Source organism: Odocoileus virginianus, chromosome X (genome assembly GCF_023699985.2).
Source record: "Odocoileus virginianus isolate 20LAN1187 ecotype Illinois chromosome X, Ovbor_1.2, whole genome shotgun sequence".
In the NCBI taxonomy this organism is placed as follows: Eukaryota; Metazoa; Chordata; class Mammalia; order Artiodactyla; family Cervidae; genus Odocoileus; species Odocoileus virginianus.
Window position 1 is genome coordinate 25,796,263 of NC_069708.1, and position 12,609 is coordinate 25,808,871.

General features: G+C 46.8%; 1 protein-coding gene across 1 annotated transcript in view; it reads left to right on the plus strand.

The window, feature by feature from the left end:
* Positions 1–2,186: 2,186 nt before the first annotated feature.
* The window catches only part of STARD8 (StAR related lipid transfer domain containing 8), a 78,498-nt gene continuing 68,075 nt past the window's right edge, over positions 2,187–12,609 (plus strand). The window contains exon 1 of the mRNA XM_020876589.2: positions 2,187–2,351. Within this exon, the coding sequence (XP_020732248.2) occupies positions 2,307–2,351 (45 nt within the window). The 5' untranslated portion in view covers positions 2,187–2,306. The remainder of the gene's footprint in view (positions 2,352–12,609) is intronic.

Sequence of the window (12,609 nt, forward strand, 5' to 3'; positions counted from 1 at the left end):
TTCCTGAGGGCACACTGCTAAAAGGCAGCAGACCAGTATTCAAATCTAAGTCTGTCGAATTCCAAAGCCTTCCCTTTTTCAATAAATACCAAATAAGATTTCTTGAGAACTTTCTGTATGCCAGGCTTTGTACTAAATGCTCTAACTCATTTAATTTAAACCTCCCAACCAGGTAGATACTATTATTATCCCCCATTTAACAGATGAGGAAATTAAGGCAGCCCAAAGTCACCTAGTTAGTAACAGAACTTGGATTTGAATTCAGACAGTTCAGAGCCACAGTTCATAGACTTAGTGGTTGAATGCTACTATCCTCAAGCTCAAAACTAAACTAATGTGAGAGGCCCAGAACTGAAATCTCCTGGTCTCTCAAGTCAGTATGCTGTGCACTGTTGCCTCCTGAATGAATATCCAAAGGCACAGCTGATGCACCTCCACCCAGGGGCCTGAATCTAATGAAGGGGGTCATTCTGGGAGGCCTGCACTCCTGCCGCACAGCCTCCGTGGCTCTCCATCCTCAAACATCTGGCTGAGGGGGAAGAGGAGATACACTCAAAGGAGGAAACACTGCTCCACTCTTGGTTCTGGTATTACTTGCCTGCTCCAGGCAAGGGGCTTCCCCTCATGAGCATGCATAAAATTAGAGGTGGGTGGGAAGGAACCATTTGCCTTGTGTCTGAATATCCTTCTGACAGAGCCCAGCAGAACAAACATCTGAGATGGCCCAGAGGCTACAGAGAAGGTGAGAGATCTGTTATCACAACCTCCCCAGAGTACAAATAAAGAAACTGAGGGCCACAGAGTAAGTTGTAAGCAGGGCTGGAGGGATCCTTAGAGACCCTCAAGACAAACCTCTGGACCAAACCATAGATGAGGAAATTCCTCAAAGATAGGCAAAGGCTTGCTCAAAATAGGCTTAAGATCTTCTCGGGCCCCAGGATTTGGCCCTTTGCCTGACCAGCGTGAATCTCAGAAAGGGAAGTGAGACCAGAGGGAGTAAGTTATTCTAGGACTTGTGATGACATATCCCCCCAGAGACCCAAGTCTGGGGTCAATCCCTGGGACCCTCTGGCCATCAGCCATGGCACCCTGCCTGCTGAAGCTTTGGAGTAGGGGAGGGGAATCACTATTTCTTAATGGCTTCCTGCCCAAAAAGCCTCTAGAAGTGGCTAGTGCTAACTCTGTTTCCATGGAAAGAGCTAACTTCAGTGCATCCAGAGCGTTCAAGACTAGATTCCAGGCTAAACTGGAACTGGAGTGTTCTGAGCATGGGAGTGGATAAAGAAGGGAAATTGTCATCTGCTTCGATGTTCAGAAAAGGATACATAGCCAGGATATCTGAGTTGGGAGAAAGCTGTGATGCCCTGAGGCAGGGGAATGGAGGAAATGATCTTTGAGAGCTGGGATTCTCTTTGGGGCAGTCCCTGACTTCCTATGGATGCCAAGGGGCAGCACAGAGGTTCTGAGAGGGGTAGTAATTACCAGAAAGGATTTTCTCACAGACTGGCCCTGTGCCTAACTCCAAACAGGAGCCATATAACAGACTTGAGACTTAGTGACCTATGAGACTGCCTCTCGTTGTACAGTCGGGAAACTGAGGCCCAGAAAGGATGGGGCCTCCCCAAAATGCCAGCATGAGTCATGATTCCTGACGTTAAAGCAGGGTGAGGCGGATGACCCTGTGACCCAGGGCCCAGAGCCTCCTGTCAGAAAAGGTTTCTAAGGCCTTTCCCATTCTGTGTCTTCACACAAACCTGATTCCGGCTCAGGTCAAGGGCTCTCCTCCCTGGGTGTTTTTCCTTGGCACTCTTTCCAGTGTCCCTGTGTGGTCTCAGTTTTACCCAGAGGCCCCCAGGAAGGGCTGGTGTGTCATTTGCAGGTGGCAGGAGCCAAGCAGGCCAGCGTGCAGGTGGCAGGATTGGCGGGTAAGCTGCAGCAGGCTGGATGCTCCAAGCTTGGGAGCTGAAATTCGAGGAATTTCAATTGGCATTGCTGTCCAGTACCAGCCAACTGGTTAACGGTGCCGAGTTTGAATCAGCGACCCGCCTCCTGGCCCCTCCTCCTCAGCTAGGCTCTCTTCCTCCCTCCCTCCCTCCTTCCCTCCCTCGGGCCCTCTGAGAAAAGTGCAGGCGAGCTGAGCTCAGGCCACTGCTCTCCGCCTCTTCCTGAGATGAGCTGCTGATGGAGCGCGGGATCAGAGCTAGCTCTGGCTGAGCCCCTGGTCCTGGGTAGCCTGGTCCCCAGAGAGGGAGAGACCTGTGCCCAGCAGAGTTCTGCTGGGCCCTGCCAGTTCCTATCACCCCACCATGCCTCTGTTGGACGTGTTTTGGGCTTGCTTCAGGAAAGTGAAGGTAAGAGGTTTCCCAGACGCAGCCCACTCCACTGCTCTGCTTTGAAGGAGGCAGCTGGGGACTACTGAGTGCTGGCTGGAAGGCAGATAGGCTTCTGAGACTACCTTGGAGCTAGAAAGGCTTCGGTTCAAGTCTTACCTTTGACAACAGCTGTGATCGTCTACTGCTTTCCCACAGAAATAAGACAGCTGGCTGGCTCTTCTAAAACTTGCCTCTGTTGCTTCCCTGGCTTTGCCACAAAGACAAGATTCTTAACCTCTCTGAGCCTCCATTTCCTCAGCTTTAAAATAAAGACAATAGTGACACCAACTTTATAGGCTGGTGAGATCAGTGTTATTGTTTACATATTAAATGTATGGAAATATAAGAAACAATGTGTGTAAAGTGCCTAGCATGATGCCTGGCATGTAGCATCCATACCATACAAGTAATGGTAACTATTATTATGATTATTGCTACTAATTTCCTTCAACATATATTAAATACCTACTCTGTGCTAGGCACCATAGGAATTACACAAAAAACCAAATAGCTTTTGTCCTCAAAGAAGAGGTAAGAAAAGTGTTAAATCTTTATTAAGACATATGCCAGACGCTATGCTAGATAGTTAGTTGGCCAATAAATAGTTGTTCAGTGCTTGCAGTATCTTGGACATGCAGGATGCACAAGCACAGCAGGACCCATGAGGATGTAGAGGATATGATTTCTGCTTTAAAGAATCAGGGAACTGATATTTATTTCATATCTGGTATGTGTCAGACATAGGCACTTTCTGTTTGTCAACTGTGATGGTGATTTTCACCATAAGCAAACCATTGTTTTCCTGCTTTTATAGATGGGGAATGGACACTATGAATGATCAAGAAATATTTACAAGATCATTCAGATATGATTGGCAGAGTTGGGATCTGAACTCCTAAGTCCATAGTCTTATTGACACTATATGGCTTCCCATAGCTGCACCCAGTAGGGAGAACTTTCAACAACTAGCCTGACTACATAGAAGACAGGATAAAAGTCAAGCTGGCATCCTTGGAGGAGCTTGGAATGGATTCATAGGAGGTCACATTTGGGCCGAGCTTGAAGTTTGAAGGAAGAGAAGGTTGCCAGTCCAAATGGGGGAAGGGCATTCCAGGCATGCCTGGCAGAGGGAACTTCATCAGCAAGAGTCTGGAGGCAGTGATGGGTTGGAGGAAGGGCTGGTTTCATCATGTGCCTTATTGCAGGGTTTGAGGAGAGGAGCTGGAGATGGAGGACCAGAGTCTACCTCCCATAGAATTTGGAATTGATCCGTGGGTTCCTGGCCCTTACCTAGTGATCTTCTCAAATGAGCTTTTCACTCATCTACAGTAAAACATGAGAAGGGTAGGGCTAATGCATTGCAGTTTTCAGAAAGCTAAATTAATTCAAGTCAAAGGGACTATTCTTTATTTAGAGATTACTATTATTCTTATGGGGGCGGGGTTCAAATGATTTCTTTTTATGAAATAGAAGTGTGAGATTTTTAAAATATCTGTCCTCAGGAAAATAGAGTTTCCAATCCTCTGACTGTTCCCTTCCTCATTTATTTAAATATTGCCTTCCTCATCCATGAAATTCCAAAATCTGGCGACTGTTGTTTTAGGGGATGGAGGAGTTCAGTAAAGTATGGATATAGTTAAGTGGACAGTTTTAGGAAAATCATTCCAATGGCCTTGGGCAGAAATGGTGTGGGCCCAAGTAGTGTTGTGAAAGATAGGAAGGTGGGTGCGATGGCAGTAAGGAGTGGGGAGGAGATGATGAGAGATGGATCTAATGAGAAGAATAGGGCAAGGGGGAAGTGAAAGTACCTATGAGGTTGGACACCAGACTGGTATGACTGTCCACTCCCTGGAGAACCATTCTGGGTGTTTGGCATGGATTTAAATCCCTCTGCACTCATTACCCTAATCTGTCAGACTCCAGGCAAATGCTCTCAAGCCATGCCAGTCTCTTAGAGACTGTTGGGGTCAGGGACCTCTACCCCTGGTCCCAGACACTAGCACACATGCACACATTGACTCATGTGCATGTCCACAAAGATGGAGCCTATACATGTGTTTCTGCATACTCTCAGCTACACACACATATGCATAGACACACCATTCAAGTGTGTGCACATACACATACACACATAGAGGCAAATACATGCACAATCACACATGCACACACAGATAGTACATATCCACAAGCATGTAGGCTCACACACATGCACACATGCACATACAGAGGTAGGCATGCATGCACACAAACAGATACTCTCCCATGCATGAGCTTGCAAGCACACTCATAATTATGGAGACATACAGAAGCATGCATACAGTGTAAAGACACACGTGTGCACACAGGGTTGTGGCAAACATGAATCAACACACAGATCTCAGAATAAGAGGCGGCCTGCCAGACCTACGTACACCTTGAGTTTTGTGTCTCCTTTTCCAGCACTACTGCTTTGCAGACCCAGTCAAATAGGCAGGACTTCTGGGCTTGTAAACCCAGTCAGGGGTATGGGACACCCTGAGCCACCCTGCCTCTCTGAGCTGGGCCCCTTGTGAGCAATTGCTTAGCTGTGTGGGAGGGAGCTGTGGCAGATGCAGAAGCTGTCTACAGGGAGGGGCATGGCCATGCCTGAACCTGCTGTAGCTGAAAGGGCCATCTCAGATGTCTCATTTGACCTTCTTGTGGTCCTGATCGGGAAACTGAGCTCCTAGCATCCAGCACCACATGGAGCTCTCCATCAGCTGAGGATGGTTGAAGAAGGAGGAAGCAAAGAAACTCAGAATCCCAGCCCCCACCCCATCACACATACACACACACACACACACACACACACACACACACATGAGCTGTGTGCTTTTAAGCAAGTCCTCTGTGAGCCTCAGTTTCCTTATCTACAAAATAACACTAATCAGGGCCTGCCTCACAGAGATGCTATAAGGATTTTGGAAGGTTGTGTCTTTAAAGTGCTTGGTATGGAATAAGTGGTCAACACACATGACCCATTGGCAGTAGATTTCCAAACTATTCTCTGGGAGCATCAGAGCAAAGAACAAAGGTTATTCCATGTTTGGCAACTCCAGGGTTAAGGACTCAAATCTCACCGGCTCCTTTGCCACAACTCCTCTTCAGCCCTCTCCTCTGGCCCTGTCTGACTCTAGGACCAGAAACAACCTGTTTGGGAGCTGAAGGGTGATACTTGAGAAGTTAGTGTTACTGGGAAGGTGGGAAGAGGTCAGGGTCCAGGACTGCCTCGAGCTGTGCTGGAGTTAGGAGTAGCCAAGGGGTAAGGTGTTTGGATGTGAGATGAACTCAGTGTAAATAGTTCCATACATGTCTGATGCATCTTCCCTGGAGGCCAGTGAAGGTTGAGAAGGTATCCATGACCTCTCAACACAGCACCATGTATGCATGAGAGTCCCCTCAGCCTCATACTCACACGCACACACACAGGACCATTTCTCTGATGTGTCCTTTTGCCCCATTCCAGCACCAAGCATGGTGTGATGCACATCATGAGTGCCCAGGACATGGATCCTCTCTTATGTTACTCTCTTTGTATCAGGTGAGCTTATTAGGTCCTGTATGGCACTGACCTGGGAGGTGGAGAATACAGCTGGAGTTCCATATCAGCCATGACATCTAGGTGACTTTGAGAGGATCAGTACTCCCTGCTGGTCCTCAATTCTTTCCCCTTAGAACAGACATAGCTATCACACAATATCAAGGATTACAAGGTTCAGTGAGGTCATCTGTTCCTCCCTGCCTTTTCCTCTCTTCAAACTATGGATGAAGAAACTGAGGCTCAAAGAGGGGAAGGGATGTGCCCAAGGTCACACATGGGGTAAGGACACAGCCAGATCCACACATAGTCTGTAGTCTTCCTACTTGCTCTGTGGCAAAATCCAAACACAGCTTGTCTCTGGTAGAATATAACAGCAATTCTGGCAGGACTGCCACACACATGCACATTAACGCATGTGGTAATATCCTTATCCCACCTACCTGCTTCTATGGAAGGCAAAGCAAATCAGACTGAAAAATCCCTTGTAAACTGGGAAGCTTGTCAAGGTTGGCCATCCAGTTTTGGTCCAACAAACAATGCCATGCGTTTCCCCAGTCACTGTACACTTACATAGCCAGGCCTATGAGTGCAGATGTGCACGAGGGCTCTCCTAAGTTCACGCAAGAACACACTCTCAAGCACCCCCTCCTGTGTGTGCAAATCCACCTAGTTCTCAAGGCAAAGGAAAAGCTTAACTGGAGACCAGGGTACTTTCTGCAACAGCACAGCTGGAAAAATCGAGGGATGGGGTGAGGACCTCCAGAATTTGCCCCTTCTCCTCCAGTTACCTCATTTCAACACAGTTGGTGAAGTTTGCTCAAGAACCATCTGAGATTGGACAGTATTTGTTCTGGGGAGTGGGAGAAGTGCCCATGGGCACTAAGGAGGTAAGATGGGGAATAGGAATCAAAGCTTTGACTCTTACTCATGTTTTGGACACATCTTACTTTGCCTTCAGCTTCTTTGGTACCAAAAAGAGTATGAGTGGGAGTTATTGGGAGTGGAGAACATACCTGATGATATGGCTGGTGGAGGAAGAAGAAAGTGGGAAAACCTGCAGATTGGCAATTCCAGTTCCCTACACTGTGCCTCCACCCCCGCCCCAGCCCAAAGCACTGCAGAAAGAAGTGATTAGCTATATTTATAGAGCACATGGTATATGGTAGACACTGTACCAAGTCCTTCACAAATATTAACTCATTTCACTATCACAATCAACTCTACAAGGTGGGTGTTATTACACTCATCATTCTCATTTGACTGAAATACAGAACAGTTAGGAAATTTATCCAAGGTCACACAGCTATTAAATGATAAACTTGGGATTTTAAATCCAGGTACTCAAGGTCCAAAATCCATGTTCTTTCCACTATGTTTATGTAATCTCTGCCTCAGTTTTTTTCCACCTATAAAATGAGAGAGTTAGATTGGTTTATCTCTGAAAGTCCTTCCAGCTTCAATACTCTCATTATACTTACTATCATTGACTGAAAAAAAAAGCAAGACTCTTGCATCTTCCCATACATAGAAAAGTGCTACATTCATTAACTTGAGATATCTGGTTTTATTTAATTAACAGTAATCTTTTGATGTTCCAACTATCTGGTCTTTGAAAGCCCCATATATACTGGCTCTTCCTTTACATCTTTGGGACAGTCCTTCAGAGCTATCTGAGAGGTTGTCTTCTGGGCTTGAAGCCCTCAGAAAGGCTGTCAAATAAAATTCTCAACTTTTTCTTGAGAATTTCTCAAGTAATTCTAAAGTTTTAGGTTGTGCATTTTTTTTTCAAGTTGACAATATATACTTCTCTGAACTTTTAAGCTATGTGAAAAAAAATCTGCTCCCCAAATGTCAGTGATTTCCACTCAAGTTCCCTGGGGAGTGGAACTGAGCCCAGGCTCAGACAAATGAGCCTGCCCTGGAGGCCAGTCCTCCCAGCAGCCCCTAGGGCTGGAGGATAGCCTGAGAAGCTCTGGGAGCCAGGGCCTGGCTTGCATTTCCAAGTCACTAGTAACAATAACAGGGAGCAACAGCTCAGGCAGCCTGTGCTGGGATGTGGGGTCAGAGGTTTCACAGTGGAGTTAGGGAGTAGAACTCCTTGATCCCATCCCTTTGGCCCACCCCTGAGCAGCCTCTGCCACTAGGGACCTTGGAGTCCAGTTAGACCAGCAGCTCCAAGGCTGCAACTGCCAAGGGGCAGAGGAAAGGAAGTTCTGCATTTGGGAAGTGGGGTTTGAGGCCCTGGAAATGGGTGTGAGTTAAAATTCTCTGGCCTTTTAAGCTAATCTGGCCTGGGTCCCCCTGGGAGCTTCAGAGAAGAATGCAGTATAATGATACAATGTAGTAGCTGCTGGAAATGGAACTGCGAGCCCAGATTCTGCCTTTTCTTCCCCTTTCAGAGCCTCAGTTTCCTCATCTACAATATGGGGATAATAGTTCCCACTTCAAAACTGATTGCAAAGGTGACACGTGAAAGGGCTTGCTGCACAGTAGGTACTTAGAAAATTTGACTTAAATTTGAAGATAATTCATGGGTTGCTCTTGTGATCCTGGGCCCATAACTTGGGCCCTCAGTTTCCTTATCCATAGAATGGGGTGAAATTCTACCTGCCCAAAGAGAGCCTAGAATTGGTGACATACTGTGAAGATAAAAAGACAGAAGGAGACACTGATATTACTACCCTCAGGCTCAGGAAGTGAGTTGTTTAGGCCATTTCACTCGCTCTTCCTATCTCTGCCCTTACTTCCACCCTGGGTCAAACTAGTTCAGAATCTGGAAAAGAGGCCCCATTCTGCTGTGGTACAATTGCATCTCCCCTCTCCAGTCCCTTATTGCACTTACCCTGTCTAAGGCCCCTCTCCCAGAGGGACTCCCAAGCTCTGGGCAGGAAAGAGGGTCCCTGTTGGCTGGTGGGAAAATCAAATCTTTGGGATGTGACATTCCTGAGATTGTCCAGAGAACCCCTGGGAGTTGCAGCTGTTTGTGCTCTCTCTCTTTCCCCTCGCTGTCTCTCCTATCCAGCCCGGCTCTCTGCCTCTTGTGGAGGTGGGGAGGGCAGTAAGTCATGAAGCTGGAGAAGCCTGGGGGGATACAGGCCCAAAGGCAAGGAACCAGACCTGGAGTGGCCTTGCAGGCCAAGTGAGGAGTGGAGAATGGGGAACGAGCAAAAGACACTCCACCAGGACTGGCAGGAAGGAATTAAGGCAAAAAGAGCCCAAGGCAGCAGGATATCTGTCAGTGGATGAGTTAGAAAATGAAATACAGATCAGCATCCCTGAGGCTACAGGTTGGATCCCCTTTTAGGGGTGGGTGGGTTATTAGACCACGGTAGTTCTGGTGGGTAGGAAAGGAGAGTCAGAATTTCTGAGAGACTCACACATTTCAAGCTAGTCTGCGATAGCTTGCACCCTCTGAGAAAGGAAAAAAGAACACTCTGGGATTCCTCAAAATGCTGTCCCAGATTGAGTTCTACAAAGGCCTTCTTGAAATCCTTTCTTACAGTGTCTTTTCCCAGCTGGAACTGTCCTTCACCCTCTTCCTTGTGATGAAAGGATTAGAATGATCAGGGACCCACCTATCATTATAGGCAACAAGTCTGAGGTCTAGCAAAAAACTGGTCAAAGGCACATGACCAGAATGCCTGCTATCACTCAGTCCCACTTTAAATCTCTCTCTCACTTTAAATGTCTCTTCTGTTCTTTCCAGAGAAGAAATTGGCATCCCTAAGGACCACACCATCTCACACCCAGCAGATTTCACACCCTACCTATGAACACATGTTCCCAGGCCACTGGGATGGGGTTTAAAAGTGACACCATGACACCAGTGCTCCAACTGAAGACCTGGTGGCAGGTTCAATCCAGCCCTCACATACACACCACCCTCCATGTACCCAGCTACCTCCATGCTGGACTGTGAACTCCTTTAAGGATCCAACCTGTGTCTTATCCACCCCTGTGTCCAGCCCAACACAGCCTCTATTTTAGGCCCAGCCTAAAGGAAGTTGGCTGAGTGCATAGAACACACATGTACTCTCATGCACATACAAGTAACCAATGCCACTGAACCCTCTCCTGACAGAGAGACCCCAAGAGACAGAGGAATCAACTATGGAGGGATCAGGGAGTCTGCTTCCCACAGTGGCCACAGTCTTTCTTGGCAACACACAGTCTGGGCCTGAGGGTGGTGATAGCCTACTAAGGAGGGGGGCTCAGACTGTGAATAGGGCTCTGTGTGGTCCAGCTGAGAAGGCTGGGGGAGGCTGGAATGTCAAGAACGTGTTCTTATGACCAGCCCTAGGCTGGGGCCTGTGGCACAGGGCTGGCCAGGGGTTGAGGCGGAGCAGGGAAGCCAGGCAAGGAAAAGACGAAAAGTCCCCACTGACTTGCCTTCAGATAGCAGGGCAAGGACTGGGCATAGAGCCTGCAGGCCCAGCAGAGAGGATGCTGGAATGGTGAGCTCTGAATCCACCAATGATGCTGAGAACTCTTCAGGTCTGGACAAAGCCTGTCAGTAGCCTTTGTGGATGGCCTCCAAACTACCTCTCTCAGACCCCTTGACTTGTCACTTAGCAACCAGCTTCCTGTATCCATCCCCTTTTGGGCTCTGGCTCTCTTTTTTTATACTCTTTCAACAAAATTCTCTTTTTCTCTCAAAAACTCTGTATCTGTCTCTTTCTGTCTAGATACTCTGTTTCCCACTAAATGGCAAGCACCTCAAACACAAGAACCATGTCTGCTTCTGTGTAAATTTGTATCTGCAGGTCCACTGCTGGGCCTACTGTACAGTTCTGAGCAGATATTCCACATAGGCTTCAAATCTGAGAGGTTCAGAGTGAGATTCATTACAAAGGAAAATTACCCTCCCACTTACCCCAATCAGGCCTTTCCCTCTGTTACTGACCCCAGTTAATAGCACCTCCACCTGGTGCTATTAACTGGTTGCCCAGGCCAGAAACTTTGGACTCATCCTCAACTTCTCTTTACCTCCCACATCCTGTCACTTACTGTGGTCCCACTATGTAGACAGTTCATATATTAGTCCCTTCTTTTCTGATCTCAAAGGCCACTGACCCAATCTTCTCCATCCTCCCTGTCTCAAGTTTTACCTAACCTCTCCCACTCGGATTCCCAATTCCTCACTCAACAGAGTAGCATTCTGAAACATAAACTCTGATTAGGCACCTTCAAGAGTTCCCCACTGGGCTCTGGATAAAGTTCAAGTTATAACACACTGACCTACAAGTTTCTTCATGATTTGGCCCTGACCACTGCTCCACACTGCTCTCAGTTCTTACTCTCTGTCTGGTACTCTGCTCTCAAGCCAGATATACACTGTTCCTCAAATCTCATGCTTCCACACCTCCTTGACTTTATTTCTGTTCCTCCTGTCATGATTTTTTTCCAGTATTTACATGGAATTGTGATGATTTGTACTTGTGGCCTACCTCTTGCCCCCACTTGACCATGAATTCCTCAAGGGGAAGGAATATATCTAATTTATCTGAAGCCCTGGGTACCTATCAAAGGGCCTGGCCCTTAGAGGCTCATAGTGAGTAAATGAATGGATGAATAACTGAATCACTGGATGGTAACCAACTGGATGGGAACCAATTGTTACCAACAATCCTGAGTCTTCTTCCAGAGTGCCTATCTCTACAACTGCTGGGCTCCTGGTTCCTCTGTCCAGAATCTCCACGTAAAAGAATATGTTTTACAACCAAGAAACAAAAAGAATTTTCATCCTGTAGCAAACTCTGTAATGTAAAATTTCATACCCCATTTTCCCCTGTAAGCCTCTCAGCTACCAAAATAGTGCCAGGATCAGGGTCCAAAGCAGAGTGGGTTTCATGGCCAGGTTATTCTGGACCCCAGAGAGAAAAGAATAGGATAAATAAAACTGGGAGTCCCATCAGCCTAAACTGTAAACTTGGTTCTGCCATTTACTGCTTTGTGGCCTTGGATAAGTAATTTCTCTTCTCTGGCCCTCATTTTCCTCATGTGTTACATAAGCATAAGAAAATCTACCTTGTTTATGACAGTCTACTTTGTGATAGCTTACTTATTTATAACCTGCAAATATCTGTGTAAATTTAAAGCCTAATTAGCTCCTGAATGATCCTTAATTCTCTTACAACTTTAGTGGGTTAGGGTAGGAGAGGAGGGAATTTAATATAAATAGAATACGATTTCAGAGTAACAGTATGTCCTACCCACCAGTTCATCTCCTAATTTTCCAGAACTGTCACATTTAGGATCTCACAGGGCCCTGCTTCCACTTTCCCTCCCACACCTTCAACCTTCTTTTTTACTCCCCTTTATTCCACCACTGAAAATTATATTGACTTGCTTAATCATGGGTCCACTTTGGAGCTTTGTAGGAGAATTTCATTAGTCTCTCTCAATTTGGCTTTTCCCTCTCTTTATACCTATCTCATTCTAGAACTTTCCATCTCCCTGAGACTAATGTCTCTTGAGGATTTTGCCAGTGAACACTCAAGGGGGACACCTCTTACCCCTACTCTCTTCTGTGGCCAATTGTGGGTTGGACATTCACCAGATTTTGCCTTTCAGTCTACAAAGGTAGATCTACCTGTTTTCATTTCAGGGTCTCTAGGGCTGATATTAATCTCCAGGGACTAGAAATCATTGTGGTCAAGTGTCTGTACCTGGCATAGC